Here is a 22,813-nt window from a genome sequence, read left to right on the forward strand (position 1 = left end):
ACGCTACAAACACAACTACCACTATTACAACCGGCCTCCCTCCTGAGGAATCATGGGATATGAAGTCCTTTGATGGCCACACCCTCTCTTGCAGTAATGGAAAAGAGAACTACGCCTCCCAGGATGCTGTGGTGAGACGGCCGCCACGGCCGCCCTCTTCTCCGCCCTCCTTGTGCGCAGCTTCCTGGAACGTGTAGTCCCAGATATGAACTGGTTCGGCCGCGTAAGGACGCGGAAAAACCACAAAACCCAGAAGCCTTCGCGCCCACTCTTCTCCCTCCCCTCCCGGAGTCGGAGTGCTGTTTTTGTTGTTGGTGAAAGGTGAGGGAAACAGCTGATCCGCCTGTGGGGTAAGAAATTTGGCCTAATTTGGGGGCGATCTTATGGGAGGGTCGCCCCACTTTCCAATCTGTGGAAGGATAGGAAACTGTAGAAGAGGGATGCGGAGGCGTTCAGGTTTTAACACTTTCCTTACTGGAAAAGCTAACCTCACTGCTTTGGGAGTTCTTGGTTTCATGGGGGCCTTGAACAGAGAGGGTGTCCTCTCACTGCCCTCTCCTTATTTTCAGTCATCCATAAAGGAGTTTGTGGAGAGCTGAACTCTTTGCTCATTCTTTCCCCCAGGCAACACTTAATCCCTACAAATCTTTCAAGCCTCCTCCCCTCCCCCCATAAATCCTACGCTGACTCCTTTGGGTGGGTGAGTGGGGAACCTTCCAAATTGTAGAATGTCAGGGAGGAACTCTGGAGCCCCACAGAATGGGAGGAAGGGACCTCTATGTGAAAATCTGAATCTGGCTGCACACATACACCCTTGGGTGTCCAGAACTTTCTTTCGGGCCTTGGGAATGTTTCCAGCTGTTATGCATTTTATTTGTTGCCTAACTACAATTCACGTTGCAAACCAGCAACTTCTTGGGTTTCCGCAGGCGTAAATCTTTGGGGACAATTTATTTCCCCCTTAGGAAGTCAGAAGATTCGTGTTCGGAGAAAACATGAACTTGTTTTAATCGGGGGCTTTTCAGAAATGAAAATCCCAAGGAACTCCTTGTCAATCTCTAGAATTCAATCTCTAGTTTGGAGGGAGAAGGCATTCCATTCCTTTTTGTAGAACTAGCCCACCTTTCTTTCTCCACAGAGTTTCGAATTTCTTTTAAAATCCCTGACTTCGGCCTGGGGTGAGTTTTGTGGTGTTTGGGGGCGTGCACATGACTAGTGGCATAGGCTGATTGGACGCTGTCAGCTAAAGCTGACACAGGATGCAATTTAGTGAGCCAGAGGGAGGGACCTAGCAGGAGGCTGTCTCCCTACCCAAGGCTGAATTGTCTTGATTGTTATTGTTATCTATCCTCACCCTATCCCCACATTTACCGATTCTCAGCTAATTTAGAACACCTCTTTCTCCCAATCCCATTCTGTAGCTTGTCTCCAACAACCAATCCAAGTAAATGGAAGAATATAGACACTTAACACTGAGACCAAGGGGAGCAGAAAGAAAAGGAGAGGGAAATTCTAGAGCTAAGAAGCTGTCAAAAAAGTAGGTTTGTAGTACCACTACAGGCAAGATCTGGGGATAAGAATATTAGGTTCTTTTTTAACTCTCTCTCCTTTCCCTCAACATTAAATATACATCACCCCTTCTCAGGGCCCCTTGTTTCCCACCTTCTAGTCTGTCTCCTGCCTAGTGGGTGAGACTTTCCTAGCTCTCAGCCCTCACATTCTGTCTCCCCCACACTTCCACGTTCCTGCTTGAGTGTTTCACTCCACCCTTGAAGCAACCACCTCCAGAATTCTTGACTTCCTGGGCTTTTGAAGTTGAGGGATAGAATCAGTCTTTCCTTATATCCACTCAGTCCCTTTATCTTTTGGGTGAGGGGAGGGCTTTGCTTCCCTAGAATTCTTGGGGGTAGACAGCTCAGAGTTGGGAAGAGGACTAAAAGCTCTCAGGAGCCTGAAGCTTGAGATGTTGGTCCCCTCTGGCCTTATTCCACCTCTGAAGATTAAATCATTTCTTTCTGCTGTTAGTATTTTCAGGTGTCATAATTCATTCCTGTGTACAGTTGGACCAGTAACCTCAGGAGTGGGTCAGAAGACTTGCTCAGAATGAGGGGACTCCATATCTCAGTTGGGTTTTGAATTCAAGAGCCAAAAGGTGTGGAGGGGTAGATGATGAGATGGAGGCTGAAGAGTTCAGAAGGTTCAAGGAGGGTACAAAGTGGGAAAGGAGAGACTGAAGAGGATAATGAGACTTGGTCAATTAGTCAGGGAAAAGGAAACAGAAATGAGGGACTAGAAACCAGATATGCCTCCATCTCCAAGTATAATGGCAAGGGCTGGTGATAGAGGGATAGGAATCTGGAGGCAAACAGATAGAATGGAAAGACTGTGGAATTGTCTTAATTACCTAGTGCTGTCATAAGAAAGCAGACCACACGTGGGTGGCTTTAAAGAATAGAAATTAATTTTTCCAGAGTTCTGGAGGCTAAAAGTCCAAACCAGGGTCTCAACTATGTCAATTCCTTCTATGTGCCTCTCGCCTAGTTTCTAGTGGCTGCTGAAATCCTTGACATTCCTTTGCTTGTAGACAATCATCACATGGTGTTTGTCTCCCTCCTGTGTGTGTATGTCTCTGTGTTTATTTTCTGAATAAGGCACCATTCAGAAGTAGTTAGGTTTAAGAACCACCCTACTCTGATTTAACCTCATCAACATAACAGAAGCAAACCCCTATTTCTAAGCAAGGTCATATTTACAGGTACAAGAGTGTTGTTGTTAAGTGCCATCAAGTCAGTTCTGACTCATAGCGATCCTGGATTTCTACCCCCTTATGACAGACAGACAAAGGGATAAAGATGACTCAGATAACAGGGCCATCTTTATTAGTAAAGCTAATCTTCGCACCTTAACGTATAGGGTTTGCGAGGAGCAGCTGGTGGATTGGAACTGCCGACCTTGTGGTTTGCAGTCCAGTACTGATCTTATAGGGCCATACCAGGAGTCCATTTCCAAGCAAGGTCAGATTTATAAGTACAAGGGTTAGGGCTTCAGTTCAACTTTTGAGAGGACTCAATTCAGTCCTTAACAGGAATATCAATCCTTTTCTTCACAGGAAGGCAGCTAACCAAGAGCATGATGGAGGAATCATCACTAAGCCGGGCACCATCCCGGAGTGGAGTCAACTTTCTGAACGTAGCCAGGACCTACATCCCTAATACCAAAGTGGAATGTCATTACACTCTTCCCCCAGGCACTGTGCCCAGTGCCAGCGACTGGATTGGCATCTTCAAGGTATCCCTGAAGCCCCTTTTTGCTTACACTTATGAACCATGAGTTGGTTGAAATAAGGGGAATGGCTTAAGTTCTTGGATTTCTACCCCCTTATGACAGACAGACAAAGGGATAAACATGACTCAGATAACAGGGCCATCTTTATTAGTAAAGCTAATCTCTGCACCTTAACGTTGTTTTCTCCTGACACAATAGTGTTCCCCCATTTTCCTTGTCTCTTATCCTATGTCTGTCCAGCTCTTCAGTCGCTTCTACCACCCATGGGTGGTATTTCCATCATCATACCTCTGTTTCCCATCTTGGACTTTCACAGGTAGAAGCTGCCTGTGTTCGTGATTACCATACATTTGTATGGTCATCAGTGCCTGAAAGTACAACTGACGGTTTACCTATCCATGCCAGTGTCCAGTTCCAAGGTATAAGGGAAGGTGGAAATCCAGGAGGGCGGAACCAATGGGATGGAAGTTTGGAAGAAGGTAGTAGGCTTGGAAACATAAAAGTCAGGCTCAGAGTACAAGGAAAAATAAGTGCAAATAATGAGAAATAAATCCAACAGGGCTTACCAAGCTAGTACTCATGGGATTATTATAGAATCACAGATTCCGAGTTAGAAAGAACTTTAGAGGGCATCTAATCCAACCACCAACCCAAAGAAGAGGAACTCCTCTTATGCAACTAGGGGCTAGGGAAGAGAAAAAGATAACATCATATATTGAAAAGAAAATAGTCATTAAATTCTGGAAGACCTGGGTTCAAATCTCAGCTCTAATACATACAGACTGTTTGATCTTGGACAAATTACTTAACCTCTCTGTTTGCCTGTTACCTTAACTGTAAAAGGGATGCCTGGCCTATTGAGATGATATGAAGTTTTAAAATAACATACATGTAAAGATGCTAGCACAATTCCTGGGGGTACTCAATAAATGGCAACTAGCATTATTAGGAAAGAGAGAAAGGAGAAAGCTTGGCAGAAAGGAGAGAAAAGTATCTTAGGGATTAGAAATCATCTGTGGGAGGTGGAAAAGGGAGAAAGCACTATGTGGGAACTGGAGCTGAAGACAGTGGGTGAAAGAAATGGTGCACTAAGGGAAAGGGGGACCTGCTGAGCACTTGTGAGGGTCTGGGATTGTGATTGGAGTCTTGGGTCCATCCTTCTGCCACAGCCAGCTACCTGCCCAAACCAGGAGCCCAGCTTTACCAATTCCGATACGTGAACCGCCAGGGCAGAGTGTGTGGGCGGAGCCCCCCTTTCCAGTTCCGAGAGCCAAGGCCCATGGATGAACTGGTCACCCTGGAGGAGGCTGATGGTGGCTCTGACATCCTGCTGGTTGTCCCAAAGGCAACTGTGCTGCAGGTGAGAATGAAGGAGTGGGAGGACAGTTTTCCAAGGGTCCCCTTCCTCCTCCATCTTCCTTATGCAGGTACCTTCAATTGATGACCTCATTGGGAGTTATACACAGTCTTGCCTTTAGGAGAGTCTCAATTGAACACAGACAGACACAAACATGTAGAGCAATTAAGCCACCCACAGGACAATAAAGCTCAAGATTTCAAAAGAATTTTTTGAACCTGCCTTCTCTAAATGCTACATTCTACTCAAGGCCCTAGAGCAGGCGTGGGGCAAATCAGGCCCACGGGCCATATAAGGCCTGCAAAATCATTTGGTCTGCCCCTGCCAAGGCAACCGAAGTTCCAGTGATCACATTGTTGTTGTTGTTGTCATTGTTAGGTGCCATCGAGTCGGTACTGACCCATAGTAATCTTATGCACAGCAGAACGAAACACTGCCCGATCCTAGGCCTACCTCAGTACTGTTTCCATGCTTGAGTCCATTGTTGCTGCCACTTGGCCAATCCCTCTTGTTGAGGGTCTCCCTCTTTTTCTCTGACCCTCCACCTTACCAAACATGATATCCTTCTCCAGTGACTGGTCCCTCCTGACAACATGTCCAAACTATGAGAGATGAAGTTTGGCCATCCTGGCCTCCAAGGAACACTTCTGGCTGCACTTCTTCCAAAATGGATCTATTGGTTCTTTTGGCAGCCCACGGCACTTTCAATATTCCTCTCCAACACCATAACTCAAATGCATCAATTCTTCTATGGTCTTCCTTATTCACTGTCCAGCTTTTGCATGCATATGAGGTTATTGAAAATACCATGGCTTAGGTCAGGCGCACCTTAGTCCTCAAGCTGACAACTTCGCTCTTCAACACTTTAAAAAGGTCTTGTGCAGCAGATTTGCCTAATGCAATATGTTGTTTGATTTCTGGACTGCTTCGTGAGTGTTGATAGTTGATTCAAGTCATCACATTAGGGGTGAGTTAATTAGATGTTTGACCAAATATAGCAAGCTAATTCTTAAGTTGATAATTTTGTATGGCCCATGAATGATATTATAAATTTTGGCAGAAAAAAGGCTCCCCACCCCTGCCCTAGAAGATAATCCAAAGGGTGGAGGAGACTACTCCAGGGAACACTCAGAGGACATTTCTAGACAGGTGAGGAGTGAGAGCAGATAGAACTCCAGACTTGTGTTATCCAATACAGGAGCCACTAGCCACATGTGGCTCTCAAGCACTTGAAATGTGACTGGTCCCAATTGACATGTGTTGTGTGTAAAATACACACTGGATTTTGAAGGCTTATTGTTGTTAAAGGAGCTCTGATAGCGTAGTAGTTACGAATTGGACTGTTCATCTCACAGTCAGCAGTTTGAAACTACCAGCTGTTCCATGGGAGAAAAATGAGGCTTTCTGCTCCTGTAAAGATTTACAGCCTCGGAAACCCTGTACAGGGTTGCTATGAGTCGGAACTGACTCCATGGCACATAACAACAACAACAAATTGTTAAGTGCTGTCAAGTCATTGCCAACTGATAGCGACCCTGTATAGGGTTTCCTAAAAGCAGCTGGTGGGTTTGAATCACTGACCTTGTAATTAGCAGTCCAGTGCTTATCCTACAGCACCACACCAAGACTCCATTTTAGTATAAGAAAAAAATGTAAAATATTTCAGCACTTTCTTATATTGATTACATGTTGAAATAATATTTTTTAATATTCTTTCAATATTATTGATTTCATCTGCTTCTTAATTACATTTTAAAATGGTTACTAGAAATTTCCAAATTATATCCAAGACCTGTATTATAATTATATGGATCACATAGAGGAGAATCAGGGAGAAGAGGCAGAGATGTTAGCAAGGAAGACATCCTGAAGGAAAGCAATGGATAGGGCCAGGTGAGAAGGCAGCACATTCCTGAAGCAACAAGAAAGGTCCAAGGAAAGCTCAAAAGATGAGAATGTATAGCTTATTTGTGAATTAGATATACTCTTCCCTCTAGAGCCTCAAGTCTAATAAACACATAATAGCAACACAAGAATTGAAAAAAGATATTTATATCTTATATAAGTCAAATGTGGTGCTGTAGGATTAGCACTGGACTGCAAACCACAAGGTCAACAGTTCAAACCCACCAGCTTCTCCTCAGAAACCTTATGCAGGGTTGCCATGAATTGGAACCAATTCAACAGCACTTAACAATAGCAAAAACAATAACTCCTATGATACAATTTTGCAAGACCAATGACTTCTTCATTACAAATACCTTTGTTAAACAACATACAAGGCGATTATACATATGGACCTTATTGGATAGAAGATCCAGGAATCAAACTGGCTTCATGTGTGGGAAAAGACGGTGGAAAACAAGCCAAAGCCAAATAAGACCAGGTGCCTACTGTGGAACAGACCATCAGTTTTGCTCATGTGCAAGTTCAGGCTAAAACTGAAGAAAATTAAAATAAGTCCACAAAAGCCAAAATGTGAACTTGAACATATCCCACCTGAATTTAGAGACCATCTCAAGAACAGATTTGATACATTAGATATTAATGACTGAAGACCAGAAGAGCTGTGGGATGACGTCAAGAACATCATACAGGAAGAAAGCAAAAGGTCATTCAAAAGGCAGGGAAAAAAGAAAAGGCCAAAATGGATGTCAAAAGAGACTCTGAAACTTGCTCTCCAGCATAGAGATGCTAAAGCAAATGGAAAAAAATGATGAAATAAAAGAACAGAAAAGAAAATTTCAAAGGGAAGCTCAACAGACAAAGTCAAGTATTATAGTGAAATGTGCAAAGACTGGGAGTTAGGAACCAAAAGGGAAGAACACTCTCAGCATTTCTCAAGCTGAAAGAACTGAATTAAAAATTCAAGTTTCAACATAAAATATTGAAGGATTCCATGGGCAAAATATTGAATGCTGCAGAAAGCATCAAAAGAAGATAGAAGGTATACACAGAGTCATTGTACCAAAAAGAAATGGTGTACGTTCAATTGTTTCAAGAGGTAGCATATGATAAAGAGCCAATGGTACTGAAGGAAGAAGTCCAAGCTGCACTGCAGGAGTTGGCAAAAAACAAGGTTCCAGGAATTGATAGATTATGAATGAAATCTCTCAACAAACTGCACCACAGGAGGTGCTCATTCCTCTATGCCAAGAAATTTGAAAGACAACCACCTGGCCAAGTAACTGAATGAGATCCATATTTGTGCCCATTCCAAAGAGAAGTGACCCAACAGAAATCATCAAATAATATCATTAATATCACATGCAAGTAAAACTTTGTGGAAGATAATTTAAAAATGACTGTAACAGTATGTTGACAGGGAACTGCCAGAAACTCAAGCCGATTCAGAAGAGGACATGGAGCTAGGGATATCACTGCTGACGACATATGGATCTTGGCTGAAAGCAGAGGATGCTAGAAAGAAGTTTACTTGTGTGTTATTGACTGTGCAAAAGCTTTCAATTGTGTGGATCATGACAAACTATGGATCACATTGCAAAGAATGGGTATTCCAGAACACTTGATTGTGCTCATGAGGAACCTGTACATAGACCAAGAAGCAGTCTTTCAAACAGAATAAAGGGATACTGAATAGTTTAAAATCTGGAAAGGTGTGCAGCAGGGTTTTATTCTTTCACCATACTTATTCAATCTGGACACTGAGCAAATAATCTGAGAAGATGGATTATATGAAGAAGAGCGTGCATCAGGATTAGAGGAAGACTCTTAATAACCTGCAATATGCAAATGGTACAACCATGCTTGCTGAAAGTTAAGAGGACTTAAAATACTTACTGATGAAGATGGAGAACAGTATGGATTGCATCTCACTGTAAAGGAAACAAAAATCCTTACCCCTGGACAAATAAATAACAACATGACAAATGGAGAAAAGATTGACGTTGTCTAAGACTTCATTTTGCTTGGATCCACAACCAGCACTCATGGAAGCAGCTATCAAGAAATCAAGCAATATATTGCATTAGGCAAGTCTGCTACACAAGACTTCTTTAAAGTGTCCAAGAGCAAAGATGTCAGTTTGAGGACTAAGGTGCACCTAACCCAAGCCATGGTATTTTCAATAGCTTCATATGCATGTGAAAGTTGGACAGTGACTAAGGAAGACCACAGAAGAATTGATGCATTTGAGTTATAGTGTTAGAGAAGAATATTGTAAGTACCAATGAGTGCCAGAAGAACAAACAAATCTGTATTGTAAGAATTTCAGCCAGAATGGTCCTTAGAAGCCAGGATGGTGAGACTTTGTTTCTCATACTTTGGACATATTATCAGGAGGGACCAGTCCCTGGAGAAGGGTATCATGCTTGGTAAAATGGATGGCCAGCGAGAAACAGGAAGACCCCCAACAAGGTGAATTGGCACAGTGGCAGCAGCAATGGGCTCAAGCAAAACTACAATTGTGAGGATGGGCAGTGTTTTGTTCTGTTATGTGTAGGGTTGCTATGAGTTGGAACCAACTTGATGGCACCTAATAACACCAACAGCTCCATATTCTAAAGTCCAACAACTCCATTAGTCTAGCACAAACTGTTAATATGCCCAGAGGTACCTCAGAAAAAAAAGCTTGGTAATCTTCTTTAGAAATATCAGCCACTGAAAACCCTACAACATGGGTTTCCTTGAGTCTGAATCGACTCAGTAGTAACTGGTTTACTCCATACTCTATTTTTACATTCATTATTCTCATTTAAACCTTACAACATTCCAGGCTCCGAGATCACTTTACAGACAAGGACACAGAGACTCAGAGAAGTTAAGTAACTTCTTCAGGGTCACATAGGCATTAAAAATTGTATTGGAGATTTGAACTCACGCCTATCCAACTCCAGAAAAAATAGAGTAAGATTAGAGCAGCCATCCATTTTGTCTGTGTGAATGGAGAAAGACTTCTTGTCAGAAGAAGTTTCCTGCAATCACTGAGCATGGAAGTGGCCAGGCCTAGGTTGGGAGAAGATAAGAGAAGGATAGGCAGTTCCAAGTGCTGTGAGTTGGTGGGTCTGACTGGGCCCCGGGCAAAATTCCGAACACTGTGCTCACCTTGCACACCTCTTTATAGCCCATATTGATGTAACTTCCAACCCAGCCTTGCATCTGGGCAGTAGCGATTACAGAGAATAGGATCAGTACTTCACCAGCACACCTCGCTTATCTCCTGCCCCTGTAGAACCAGCTGGATGAGAGTCAGCAAGAACGGAATGACCTGATGCAGCTGAAGCTGCAGCTGGAGGGAGAGGTGACAGAGCTGAGGAGCCGAGTACAGGAGTTGGAGACCACACTGGCAACTGCCAGACAGGAGCAGGCAGAACTGATGGAGCAATACAAGGTGGGAGTTGAGCCAGATGGGACAGAACCTGACTGCTCACCCAGTGTCCAAAACCTGAACCCAGTGAAGAGGATAAAGGGAAAATGTTAGTGGGCGTTTAAGATTTTTCTGGCATCAAGGAAATAGTTTAAGGAATACAAATGGAGTTAAATGTGATATGTAATAAGGCTCAGTTCTTTGAAAATGGGAGTTCTAGGGGAGGGTAGAGATGCCCACATTTTAGAAGTAAGAAAATGTCCCCTGCAGTTTCTTTTTCAAGGAAGGTTATGGAGTAGGGATGTAGGCATGAGCTTTGTAAGCCTTTGTTCCACTCTTTGAGAGATGAGTCTCAATCTTTCTATTCTTCTGGGGAAACCTTAAATCCAGGGGCTTTCCCGGTCCCATGGAGAGCTCACGGAAGAGAGGAATATCCTGAGTCGGCAACAGGGAGACCATGTGGCGCGGATCCTTGAGCTGGAAGATGACATCCAGACCATCAGTGAGAAAGTGCTGACAAAGGAGGTGGAGCTAGACAGGTGAGGAGACATCCCCACTTGCTTCTCTTCATTTCCCATAACACCTGCACTCCAGCCTCCTGTTTCAGGCAGGCAAACCTTTTCTCTTTCTCACATGGTTTCTCTTTCTCTCCTCAGCCTCACTCAGGGTATTCCAATTACTGGGGATATCTTTTTTACCTAGCTGTTTTCCATTTTTCCTGGGAGCATAGTGGCTCTATTGAATAAGAACTGGTCTGCAGTTCAAGCCTACTAGCCTCTCCAAGGGTTTCTCCTCCTGCAAAGACTTACACCTCAGAAACCCTATACAGGGCCACTATGAGTCAGAACCAACTCACTGGCACTTAATAATAATTTCCACCTTTCCCAGCCCTGTTTTTTATTATTCAGAAGCAGTAATAGTTACCATTTATTGTGCAGCAAAAGCTAAGCAGGAAACCCTGTGACTCAAGTTTCATCCAAACAATAGATAGGCCATGAGGTAAACAGTAACACCAGGGAGGCATGTACTCCTTAGAACAGTCAACCATACAAGGTCAAAAGAGCAGCTTTAGCCCAGGCATAAAGCCCAGGAGACTGGAAGGGATGGTGGAAAAAAGGATGAACAGAAACAGGAAATATGGCGAGGAAGTGGGAAGATTTCTATTATATTTTGGGGACTGCAATCAAAATCACCAAACAAAATGTATAGGAGTTGTTGGATGGAAAACCAATTTTCTCTGTAAATTTCCACTCAAATTATAATGAAAATTTGTTGTTGTTTTTTTTTTTTAAGACTAAGCAGGAGTTAGGAATGGAAAGGAGATTTAGAAGAAGAAAATTTAAAAAACTCAATGCAAGATAATTAAGGATAGATTTCAGATTTTACAACAGGAAAGAGTAAGATTAGGCTCTTCTGGTGATCCAGAAATGTTATATAATATTCCTCTGAAAAAATGCTAAAAATCATAGACTTTAGGAGGAATATAGCACCTATGATATATGAGAGAAAAGATAAGAAGGTGACCTATTTAAGTATCAACTGTAATTTTTTAATCTCTTTGAATAAGCCAAAGACTACCCTTCTACAACTTATAACCAGTAGTCCAGGCTTAGATGTCTAAAGCCATATAAAGCAAATTTCTTCTACTAATCACCTATTATTTCTGCTAAACAGTACAAATATTGATCACCTCCCATCCCCACCCTTCCAATTGTCATCGGGATAAACACTCCAGGTCTGTCTTTCATCAAATGACATTGTTTAGTTTAGTTCATTCTTTACTGGTAGATGTGATGATATCCAAGGCCCAGAGTTGATCACCAAGACTTCTTTGGGATATGTTAGTCTTGCCCTAGGGAAACACTAGGTGTTTTGGTTCTAAATCATGAGTAGAAAATCAGGTACCAGATAGAGCAGCTGGAAAAGATTACACTATCTTGGCCAGGCATTGACAAACTGTGGTCCACAGGTCAAATCCAGTTTACCACTTATTTTCATGTGGCCCGTGAACTAAGACTGATTTTTAAATTTTTAAATGGTTGGAAAAAAAAATTTTTTAAGGATATTTTGTGGCATGTGGAAATTATATAAAATTCAAGTTAGTGTTCATAAACAAAGTTTTATTGAAACAGCCATATAGTCATATATGTATTATTAGACTGCTTTCATACAACAGTGGCAGAATTGAGTAGTTGTCACAGAGAGTGAATGGCCCAAAGCCTACTGTATTTATTATTAGACCCTTGCCAACTTCTGTTCTAGACAATAAGTTTATAATCATTAGTGAATACCCTTGTCTAGAAAAGACTAGACACTATCTGGTGAGTGGAAGAAACTAAGAAGCCACCAGCAGGATATTCCTTAAAATGGTACATAACAGGAAAAGAATAACTTTCATTTACAGATTGTGTCCTAGAATCAAGAATATTGGTTCTTGGGACTTAAAACTGAATCTTCTTGGTTTGGGACTTTGAGCATCCTAGAGCCAAGTGGAATTCTGGGCCTGGAGGCGAAACAGTAGAAGCAGCATTGAAGACAGAGCTTAAGACAGAAGTCCAAGTGACCAGTCCTGTCCTGAGTGACCAGTCAGATTCTTAGACCTGCTGCCCTCCACTCACAGGGTTAGAGACACAGTGAAGGCCCTGACTCGGGAACAAGAAAAGCTCCTTGGGCAACTGAAGGAAGTACAAGCAGACAAGGAGCAAACTGAGGTAAGGATTCAGAGTTGACTTGCTTTCAAAGTTGTTCTTCCAGTACTTACTGAATCCTTTCTGTGTACTGGGCACCAAAGAGGGTAAAAGTGTGAAGAAAAGATTGTGTGCAAGAAATTGGGATAAATCATGTACCCAAATCTGGATTACCCAAAGTCATATCAATTAAGTGTCACAAGAGAAGTATAATAAAGTATTATGGAATTTCTTAGGGGCGGAAGAAAGCACAACTTAGAAAAGACTTTTTGAAAGGGAACATGAACTAGCCTAGTATTTTCAAGCATTTCAAGTAATAGAACCCTTTTCCACACCACCACCAATCATATCTTACATCTTATGTGGCACCCCACTGAATCAATAAAAGCTGTATTTTATTTTTATAATTTATACCTTTAAATTTATTATTATAAATTCAAAGGTATAGCACTTACTTGTAAGGTGAATGAAAGCAATTAGGTCATTTTGAAGGATATCAAAATTTGAAATTAGAGGTTATGGATACTGTTCTATCAACCTCAGTAGCTAATATAATTCTGTATTTTGTTTTGATTATACAGTATTGAGTACACCCTGGTTGCCACACAAGTAGATGCAATTGATAATAATTTTTAAACATACTGCTTCATAATCTGTTTACTTTTCAATTTAATAGAAAATATAAACTTCATTCTGAGATTTCTACAAAAAATGAATTAATGTAAGCAAATGTTGCTGGACTGGTGATTGCCAATGTGTTAACTTGTGAATTTGTGTGTATTTTGTAATATAATTTTTAATAATTTAGAAGAAATTAAAATAAAATATTTTCCAAGCCCCTAAATTACATATTAGGAACCTAAGCTTCTCTGGAAGATGGTTTGCTCAGCAGTGAAGAGGTAGAATTTGAGTAGATAGAAATGAGGAGAAACAGAGAAACATAGCCTCAAAAGTTTAGAGTTCAAAATGCTTGAGATTATTGATTATGTAACCCTTGAGGTATCGCAGTTAAGCACTTACCTGCTAACTGAAATGTTCTAACCCAGCACCTACTCCACAGGATAAAAATGCTCCTGGCAGTCTGCTCCTATACAGATTACAGCCATGGGAAAACCCACAGGGTCGCTATGAGTCGGAATCAACACCATGGCACACAACAATAACAACATAGGGCTACTAAGAGTCCTGGTGTGGCACTGTAGAATAAGCACTGGACCACAAGATCAGTTTGAACCTCAAGATCGGTGGTTCAAACTCACCAGCCGCTCCTCAGAAACCCTATACAGGGTTGCTATGAGTCAGAACTGACTCAATGGCACTTACCAACAACAACAATAGAGTAACTATGAGTCAGGATCAACTCAATGGCAACAGGTATTGAATGTGTGGGTGAAGAATTTGAGATAAGGCTCTTGAGTTTAGTCTTTATTTTGTAAGCAGTGAAAAAGGATTGATGATTTCAAGTGGAAGTGGCATGTGCTTAAAGAACTATATTTAAAAGAGTCAGAGAAGATGAAGCTGATTGCCTGGTGAAAGATGAACTGGTTAGGTTACTCAGTAGTTCAAGCTAGAAATTACAAGAGCCTAAACTAACATGATTATGGCAGGAGTAGACAATTGAGAATGGCTGTAACCACAGTAAAGGTGGAAAAGCAATAGGCTTTTCTGTGGGCTTCTAGGGAAGAAACAGCCTGGGTGACTTGAGAAGCTACTAAGTAGTACCATGGACAGAAATAAGAGTAGGAAAGATTGGGGTGGGGTGAAAAGCAGGTTCTGCCTTCATGTAGATATGCTGAGTTTGAGCAGCCTGTAGAACATCCAGGCTGAGTTTTGATTTAAGAAGAGATATGGAGAAGTTGAAATGGGACACGGACTACCTAGATTTATGTAAGACAGTACACTATGAAGCTAGATGCCTTATTTCGAGAGCTTAGAGACTTATGTTCAAGATTTAGCCCTTTTGAGCCAACAACCCAAGAAGGACTGGCAAGAGCTGAATGCTTACGTTTGTGTTCAAATCTGAACAATAGAATCATGGTCTGTCATATCACAGTGGTGCCCCACTCTGCCCACCCTAAATGTGTTTATCCTTTTCTCATCTTTCCACCTCCATCAGATTGAGCTCCAAATGACAGAACAAGAGAACCGTCATTTGAATGTAGAGCTGCAAGAGGCCAAGAGCCAAAAGGAGGAGCAGAGTGCTCAGGTCCAGCGACTGAAAGGCAAGGTGGCCCAGATGAAGGACACCCTAGGCCAGGCCCAGCAGCGGGTGGTGAGTGGAGGCCTCTCGCTGATGGTTGTAGAAAATCAGAAGAAAGGGGAACACACATGGCTAATAACTAAACAATACAACCTTGACTCCTAAATTAGGGGTGGGAAGAAGGTAGTGGTAGGGCCTGGATAACCTGATGGAGAAGGAAACCTGGTTAGCTTCCTAGTTTTCCAGTGACTCAGTGGGATTCCTGATCTCCATCTCTTCCTTTTTCCTGAGGCTGAGTTGGAACCTTTGAAGGAGCAGCTTCGAGGGTCCCAGGAACTTGCAGCTTCAAGCCAGCAGAAAGCAGCCCTTCTGGGGGAGGAATTGGCCAGTGCAGCAGGAGCCAGGGACCGCACCATCGCTGAGCTACACCGCAGCCGCCTGGAAGTGGCTGAAGTCAACGGCAGGCTGGCTGAACTCAGTCTGCACTTAAAGGAAGAAAAAAGCCAGTGGAGCAAGGAAAGAGCAGGGCTGCTGCAGAGTGTGGAGGTAGAGGAATGAGAGGACCAGGCAATGGACTGTGGCCACTGCCCCTATCTCTAAGAGGAGGAAAGAAAGGGGATTACAAACCTTAGAGGATTTAGGGGTGGGAGCAGCAATGACCCATCCCTAGCTAAGAATCCAAACTTGATCTCTTTAGCACCTTTTTTTAAAAAATATTTTATTGTGAATTATGTGATCATTTATGTGGGAGAATATTAGCTTTACATTCATCCTATCATATATCGTTTCATTGCCATGGTTACAATCCCCTCCATGCAGCATCAACCAACCAAAGGGTATACCCTACAAGCCTGCTCCCTGGTCATGAGCACACAGCCCCTCTCCCTTTCTGGGTCTAGAGTCCCCAGCTGCTCCATCTCTCCATGTCCTCATCTCTGCCTCCATCTCTGGTGTCACTGCTTCTCTGGGTAGGGTCTCATACTCTGCTCTTCTCCCTTGATGGTCCCAGGAACCTCTGCTCCTAGACTGCAAAGTCAATCACTCCCCTCCTTTTGTTACAAAACGTGCACCTTTACATTTCCAACCCTCACAGTCAGCCCTGATAACAATTATTCACCATTGTATCACAAGGGACCTATCCCCATCTCCTTTCATCAGCCCCACCCAGACAGATTGGATACTACTCAGTGGAGATTCTACCTTCCTCCATGCACTCTGGATCTAGATTCCTTCTTGAAAGCTTGTAAACCAGTCACTTCTTGCCTTTGTAGCCCCCCATTTTGGGTAGCCAATGTCCAAGTTGCCCATCCCTGTCTACTCTGTGTATGGAGGGGGTGGGAATGATCCTCGCTGTAAAGATTTGTTCCCTCTTTTGAGCTACTGCATCCATAGGTGTAGGTCAAGTTCATCAAATTGTATCAGATTACTCTTTTTTTCCTCTTCTTTCTTCTTCTGGTTGAGTTCTGATCATGCAGTCATTGAAGCCAGGTCAAATGGGTATTATCTGCAAGTGTGGGTGTTCTTATGCATATACCCTCTCTTCCCATTAGCTGGATGCTTCACTCTCTACTCTAGTCCTCTGTGGCTATGTCACTGACTCTGGGCCCAAGAGTCCCCAGGTCTTGCCACACTGCTGGCCAACCAGGTCTCCACCCGGGTTCACAGGAGTCTACTGACTGTTGTAGGGCTTAGCTCACAGCTTCATTGCTGTTTTTCCCTCACTTCCCCTTATCGGTGACAAACATGGTCACCAATCAGAGTGCATGTCTGCTCGTGTATTCCCATTGAGTCTTAGTCTTGGAAGGAGGTTTGCCTTGAGGGGACCCGACCACTTGCCTTAATGTCTCTTGGGCGAGCAACTTGCTTGTTCTTGTAGTAATCAGTCAGACTGCCATTATTGTTTTGTATTTTTCCTGTTGGTCTTTCTTTCAAGAAGTATCTTCTGTTCTTTTCATCACTCCAGACTGGTCTGCTTGTCCTTTCAAGTGGACTACCTCAGAAGGTTCTGGGTGAGGGTCAGGATACCACCTATGGTTTTATGTAACGCAGAGGCTCCACAGGAAGCTTCCCTCACTGGGCAAGTTGTAGCCCCATTTTAGGTATTCCATTTAGCACCTTTTTTTATTGCTGTCCTTGATTCAGAAACATTTACCATCCTTGACATGATGTTCATTCCAGATCCTTCATTCAGGGTGTATAAGGAATAAAGAGGAGTCCTGGGGTGGCGCAGTAGATAAGCATTGAACTGCTAGCTGAAAGGTTGGTGTATCAAACCCACCAGCCACTCCTTGGAAAACCCTGTACAGGGTCAGTATGAGTCGGAAGCAACTCGATGGTACTTATTAACAACAACAAAGAATAAAGAAGGCAAGAAGGGGAAATTGATTCAAAACCAATTTGATTCAATTCAATTAATTAAATTGAAGAAAGGGACACAGAGAATAGTGTTGTTGGTAGTGGCATCCCTTTTTCTTCACATTCACCCTTCCATTTTCCTTTTTGGCTCTTCCAGGCAGAGAAGGACAAGATCCTGAAGCTGAGTGCAGAGATCCTTCGACTGGAGAAAGCAGTTCAAGAGGAGAGGACTCAGAATCAAGCACTTAAGACTGAGCTGACCCGGGAAAAGGATTCTAGCCTGGTGAGACACCCACCTATAAGTCCTGGTCCCATGACCACCTCAGGTATCAGTGCCCCTCAGGTAACGAGTCTTAGACTCGAAAGAATTAGATGCTTACTTATATTTTGAGAGACATATGCTTACACACACACACCCAGCCCTCACTGACTGAAACACACCATGTCCCTTTGTGCTCTGGACACACAGCCTGAGCTTAGTAATGATGACTTAGGAGAACTATAAACTGCCACCCTGGTGTTGAGGCCTATGTATCCTAGCAAAAAGGTGTCATCCACGTTCACACTCCACAGGCAGAGGCTGGGGCTCAGACAACTAAACCACTTGTGGACAAGACAAGGGACTCATGCAAGAAGAGTATTGCTACTTCACTTGCAGGAGAAAAGCAAAACCCAGGAAAAACAGATACCAAATTCCCAGTTCCTAATTGTTGGGTCTAAGGAGCTCCGGTAGCATAGTGGTTACAGGTTGGGCTGCTAATCTCATGGTCAGCAGTTCGAAACTACCAGCGGTTCCACAAGAGAAAGATGAGGCTTTCTTCTCCCATAAAGCCTTGGAAACCCCATACAGGGTCACTATGAGTCGGAGCCGACTCCACAGCACACAACCACCACCAATTGTTGTGTCCAAGATCTAGAGCCCAGTTCTTGGAGGTACATTCTAGGCTACAGGTTCCATCTGGCCCTTTTCCCTCAGGTACAGTTGTCAGAGAGTAAGCGTGAGCTGACAGAGCTACGGTCAGCTCTGCGGGTGTTCCAGAAAGAAAAGGAGCAGTTGCAGGAGGAAAAGCAGGTGAGAATCCATGACTCAAACCCCCTAGATGCCAAAGTTTAGGACTTGAAAGTTAAAGACTTTGTCTCCTTGTCATCTCTTGGTTTGAAAACTGGTATCTGTGAGACAACCCAGAGGCTAAAAATGGGACCATGATTCCTCTTTTATTAGCTGACTTGGTAGGACAGGGGAGAATTGATAAGAAAGAGAGGGATATAAGTGATGAAGGTGGGCTCTAGGGGACAAGGAATGTACTTTAAGTTGCTCCAGTCTTTGCTAAAGGTATCTAACCCTGAGAAGCTAAGAATTCATCTTGGATGCAGGTAAATGTTCTATTGACCAGCAAGGTTGGCATCTCCCAGCCTCTAATACCAGCCTCTGTCCTCCCCAACTCCAGGAACTGCTAGAGTACATGAGAAAGCTGGAGGCCCGGCTGGAGAAGGTGGCAGATGAGAAGTGGAATGAGGATGCTGCCACAGAGGATGAGGAGGCCGCAGCAGGACTGAGTCTGTATACCCCTAAATCTTGGGACACCTCCTCCTCACGCCCTCTTCCCTTTATTGGGGAAAGCTCTATGTGACCCCTTTGGAAGCTGCCACTGCCTTCCATGTGTTTTGCTGTTCTTCTTACCAGACCCTGGCCCTGTTTAGTTTAGCTATGTCCCTCATCCAGAGGAGACAGAGCCAATCTGAGGCTATACCAACACATCCCGTCTCCTCTGTCTGCTTCCCTCACCTACAGGCTGCCCAGCGACTCTGACAGACTCAGAAGATGAGTCCCCAGAAGACATGAGGCTCCCACCTTATGGCCTATGTGAACATGGAGACCCAGGCTCCTCTTCATCTGGGCCCCGAGAGGCTTCTTCCCTAGTTGTCATCAGCCAACCAGCCCCCATTGCTCCCCACCTCTCAGGGCCAACTGAGGACAGTAGCTCTGACTCGGTGAGCAGTAAGGAGTGGGTGGGGCCAACCCCAATTAGTCCAGCCTCCAAAGCAGAAAGTCTTAGATCTACAGGACTGCCTTTTTGCCTTAGGGGAGAGGAGGCAGACATCTGCCCAGCCTCTCTTCAAGGCCATTTGATGTCCTCCATCCCCAAAACCAAGGAGCTCTGGTAGCGTAGTGGTTACGAATCGGGCTGCGAACCTTAAGGTCAGCGGTTTGAAACTACCAGCTGCTCCGCGGGAGAAAGATAAGGCGTTCTACTCCCGTAAAGATTTACACCCTTGGAAACCCTGTACAGGGTCACTATAGGTCGGAACTGACTCTACAGCACTTAACAACAACAACAATCCCCAAAACCAATCCAACCCACTAGCCTTGATGCATCCAATTCCTGCGCCCGCACACTCATTTTCTTATCCACCAGTCCCCATCAAAATACCACTCCTGGCTGCTCTTTTCTTTCCTGTCTCATTGTACTGCCCACCCCCTCATCTTGGGAGGGACAGCTCCCTAAAACCCAACCCTGTCTCTTTGGTGCCCAGGAGGCTGAAGATGAAAAGTCAGTCCTCATGGCAGCTGTGCAAAATGGAGGTGAGGAAGCCAATCTACTGCTTCCTGAACTGGGCAGTGCCTTCTATGACATGGCCAGGTGAGTGTCAAGTAGGGAACACAAGTAGAGAAGTGGGAGGATGCAAGTGAAAAAGGGCATCCCTGTGGCCAGTCACACATCCTTCCTCCAAATTCCCCCTTCTTGGCCCCAGAAGGGAGATAAGAGGTGTGCTTGACACAGAAAATTACATACCACCCAAATCTTAAGTGCCTTCAGGTTGTCCCACCCCTGATATCATCAAGACACATACGCATTCAGAGGCCTTGCCTTTAATTGGCTTCTGTGTTGTTCTAGCACCATCTTCCGTGGAGCCCAAATTGCCCTGCATCCCCTCTCTCCTGCCCCTTCCCTTTCCCCAACTACCAGGTAGGTACCTAGGCTCTGGGGTGGAAGGGAGGTGACCAAGTTCCCCAGTGATGGGGCCAGCAAGAAGACTGGGATCCAGCATCTATCTGGCTCCTCCTGAGACGCTGTCCCTCTTTCCTGACATTTCTGGGAAGGTGAAGCTGCAGGTGTGGGGGTTAGGTATCAGCCTTCTCTTTTCCTCTCAGGGTCAAAAGGGGAGGAAGGGGGAAGAAAGATTCTTTCATCTAAAGCCCAGCTTTGCCTGGAAATCAGATGGGCTCTGGGCAGGGAGGGGTTGATGCTGACATCCTTCTCAGCTGGAGCAGGAAGATGAAGGACGATGTCAGACTCATTTTCAGCCTCATTAGGCGGCAGACAGAGATGGAGGGAAGAGAGCAGAAGGTTGGGGGATGGGCTCTGCACTACAGAGACCAGCAGGACTAAGAGGACATGGGGAGCAAGATACTGGAAGAGAGGCTAGGAGCCAGAATGACCAAGATACTTTGTTAAGCATAGCATCATGTGGGAACCCAGGTGCATGGGTCCTTCTTCCTAAGGTCTGCAAATCAAGAAGGGCAGGGAGCACACTGACCCTCTCCTTTTCCCCTCCATCTCTCTCTAGTGGCTTTGCAGTGGGTTCCCTGTCAGAGACCAGCACTGGGGGCCCTGTCACCCCCCCATGGAAGGAATGTCCTATCTGTAAGGAGCGCTTCCCTGCTGAGAGTGACAAGGATGCCCTGGAGGACCACATGGATGGACACTTCTTTTTCAGCACCCAGGACCCCTTCACCTTTGAATGATCTTCCTGGGTCCCTAGTACATACACAAATGCACACGGACACACATACACACACACTTATGCACAGAAGTACACTTAGATCTCATGCCTCTTTTCCATCACACTGGGCTCCATGAGATTCTGTTCCCTAAGAACTGCTCCTAGTGTGCCCCTATTTCATCCCAAGCTCTCTAACTTCATCCTCTCCCACCTGGCTCTTTTGTCCCAGACAGGGGTCCTTCTTGGAAGCAGTGGCTGAATTTACTCCCGAAAGCGGTTTTGGAGGAACCAGGATGAAGGAGGCCCTCGCCTATGGAAATAGACTCATCCACTCCTAGCCCTGGCTGCCTCTGCCACTCTCACCAGCCACCAAACCACCAGGGCATACACACTCATCCATACACTCCCACACACTCCCCTCTGATGGCTGAAGCCAATATCTGGGGCCCCTACCCTCTCTTATTTGAGGTTTGTGTTTGTTTACTTGAGTGTTCTCCAAGCCTGCATAGTAGCAGCAGCATGGACATGGTTGTATCTTAAGATTTCTTTCGGTTCTAAGCTTCATTGTTCCTTTCTGTCCACACCCCCACTATTGCCTACATTCTCACCCCAGTCTTTTCCATAGGATTAGATGTTAAGTTTGGAAGGTTTCTTTTGTATTTTTGAGGTTTCCCATACTTTATGTCTTGCCTCCCTGCCACTTGCCCCAGCATCCTCACATGGAAAGAAGTAATGCATTTGTGCCTTCTGTGAGGGATGGGGGAGCAAGTGGTCCCAGTTCTTCCATTTTTCAGCCCCTCCTCCCTCTTCAGGTCGCCCCACAGCAATAAGAGCTTCCCCTCTGATTTTCTTCCCTTGCTCTCTGTAGTATGGACAGATATATTTATATGATATGCATAGCTATTCTAATAAAATGTGTTCTTATCATGAGTATGACTAGAGCAAAGAGGACCCAGTCCTCTGCCTCTTAGACCCAGTAGAGGGGCAGAGGAGGGAGGGGAATCATCCCTGTCTTACGGGGAAAGGATGCTGGGTAGTTATTCACCCCCTACCTCATTGTGCCTCCTAGTTGGTGTGCTGGGAGCCTGAGGTCTGGCCTGGGTAATTCTGCAGTGGGGGAATGGGCAAATTGGTGGTTCTATACCAGTTCTGGAATCCTGGAGTGGCACTGTGGGTTAATGCTCCAGACTGCAAAACCATCGAACTGCAAGGTCGGTGGTTCAAGCTCACCAGCCGCTCCTCAGAAACCCTATACAGGATCACTATGGGTTGGAACCGACTGGATGGCAGTTAACAACAACATACCAGTTGTGCTTAGGATTTAGTCCCAGAATTGAGGTGGGGTGGGACCTAGGGTACAGGAACAAGGTGAGGTGGGTGGTCAGTGGAAGAGGGAGGGGAGGTTTCCATTTCTCAGATCTTCACCTTCCATAACCTCCATCATTGTATCTAGGGCCAAAGAACTGGCATTATTCCTGTCAAGCATGCACATCTCTGACTATCCTAATCCCCCTGCCTCCAGAGACTATTTTATATTCTTCCAATCTCTGCTTCATTCCTCCTCCTCCTGTTGCCATCTTCACACACCCACCTATATGCACACTCTGACTCCACAGTCACAAAAACACATTCATCCACTCTAACCAGCTTCACAGTCTAGACAGACACACACAACATCGTAAAGTATTTATTAAGGGCCTGCGTGCTCACCAAAGCTCTCAGCAATGCCCTGCATAAGCTCATGTCTACAGTCCCTTTATTCTTTATCCCAGTAGCTCCCTTGTCAACCACCCTCCATTCCCTTCAGGGCCCCTGGGTGAACCACCCCCACCATTCTCTCTCTCCATTCACCTGAAACCCTCCAGCCCATCGCGATT

The 22,813-nt window shown here is 44.5% G+C and overlaps 1 protein-coding gene across 3 annotated transcripts; it reads left to right on the forward strand.

The window, feature by feature from the left end:
- Window positions 1-230: 230 nt before the first annotated feature.
- CALCOCO1 (calcium binding and coiled-coil domain 1) lies at window positions 231-21,831 on the forward strand. Of its 3 annotated transcripts, none has more exons than XM_006869947.1 (15): window positions 231-350; window positions 3,110-3,288; window positions 3,602-3,704; window positions 4,455-4,645; window positions 9,834-9,992; window positions 10,359-10,507; window positions 12,589-12,679; window positions 14,772-14,927; window positions 15,147-15,401; window positions 17,368-17,493; window positions 18,187-18,282; window positions 18,659-18,767; window positions 19,003-19,202; window positions 19,746-19,852; window positions 20,781-21,831. In XM_006869947.1, exons 2-15 carry the CDS (start codon window positions 3,130-3,132, stop codon window positions 20,956-20,958), a joined length of 2,079 nt encoding a protein of 692 aa, XP_006870009.1. In that variant the 5' UTR covers window positions 231-350; window positions 3,110-3,129; the 3' UTR covers window positions 20,959-21,831. The 3 variants fall into 3 exon arrangements, with proteins under 3 accessions (XP_006870009.1, XP_006870011.1, XP_006870010.1); XM_006869948.1 differs by having other exon boundaries at window positions 297-350; window positions 19,749-19,852; XM_006869949.1 differs by lacking the exon at window positions 14,772-14,927 and having other exon boundaries at window positions 4,554-4,645.
- Window positions 21,832-22,813: the final 982 nt, after the last annotated feature.

This window comes from Chrysochloris asiatica, unplaced genomic scaffold (assembly GCF_000296735.1).
Source record: "Chrysochloris asiatica unplaced genomic scaffold, ChrAsi1.0 scaffold00138, whole genome shotgun sequence".
Taxonomy (NCBI): Eukaryota; Metazoa; Chordata; class Mammalia; order Afrosoricida; family Chrysochloridae; genus Chrysochloris; species Chrysochloris asiatica.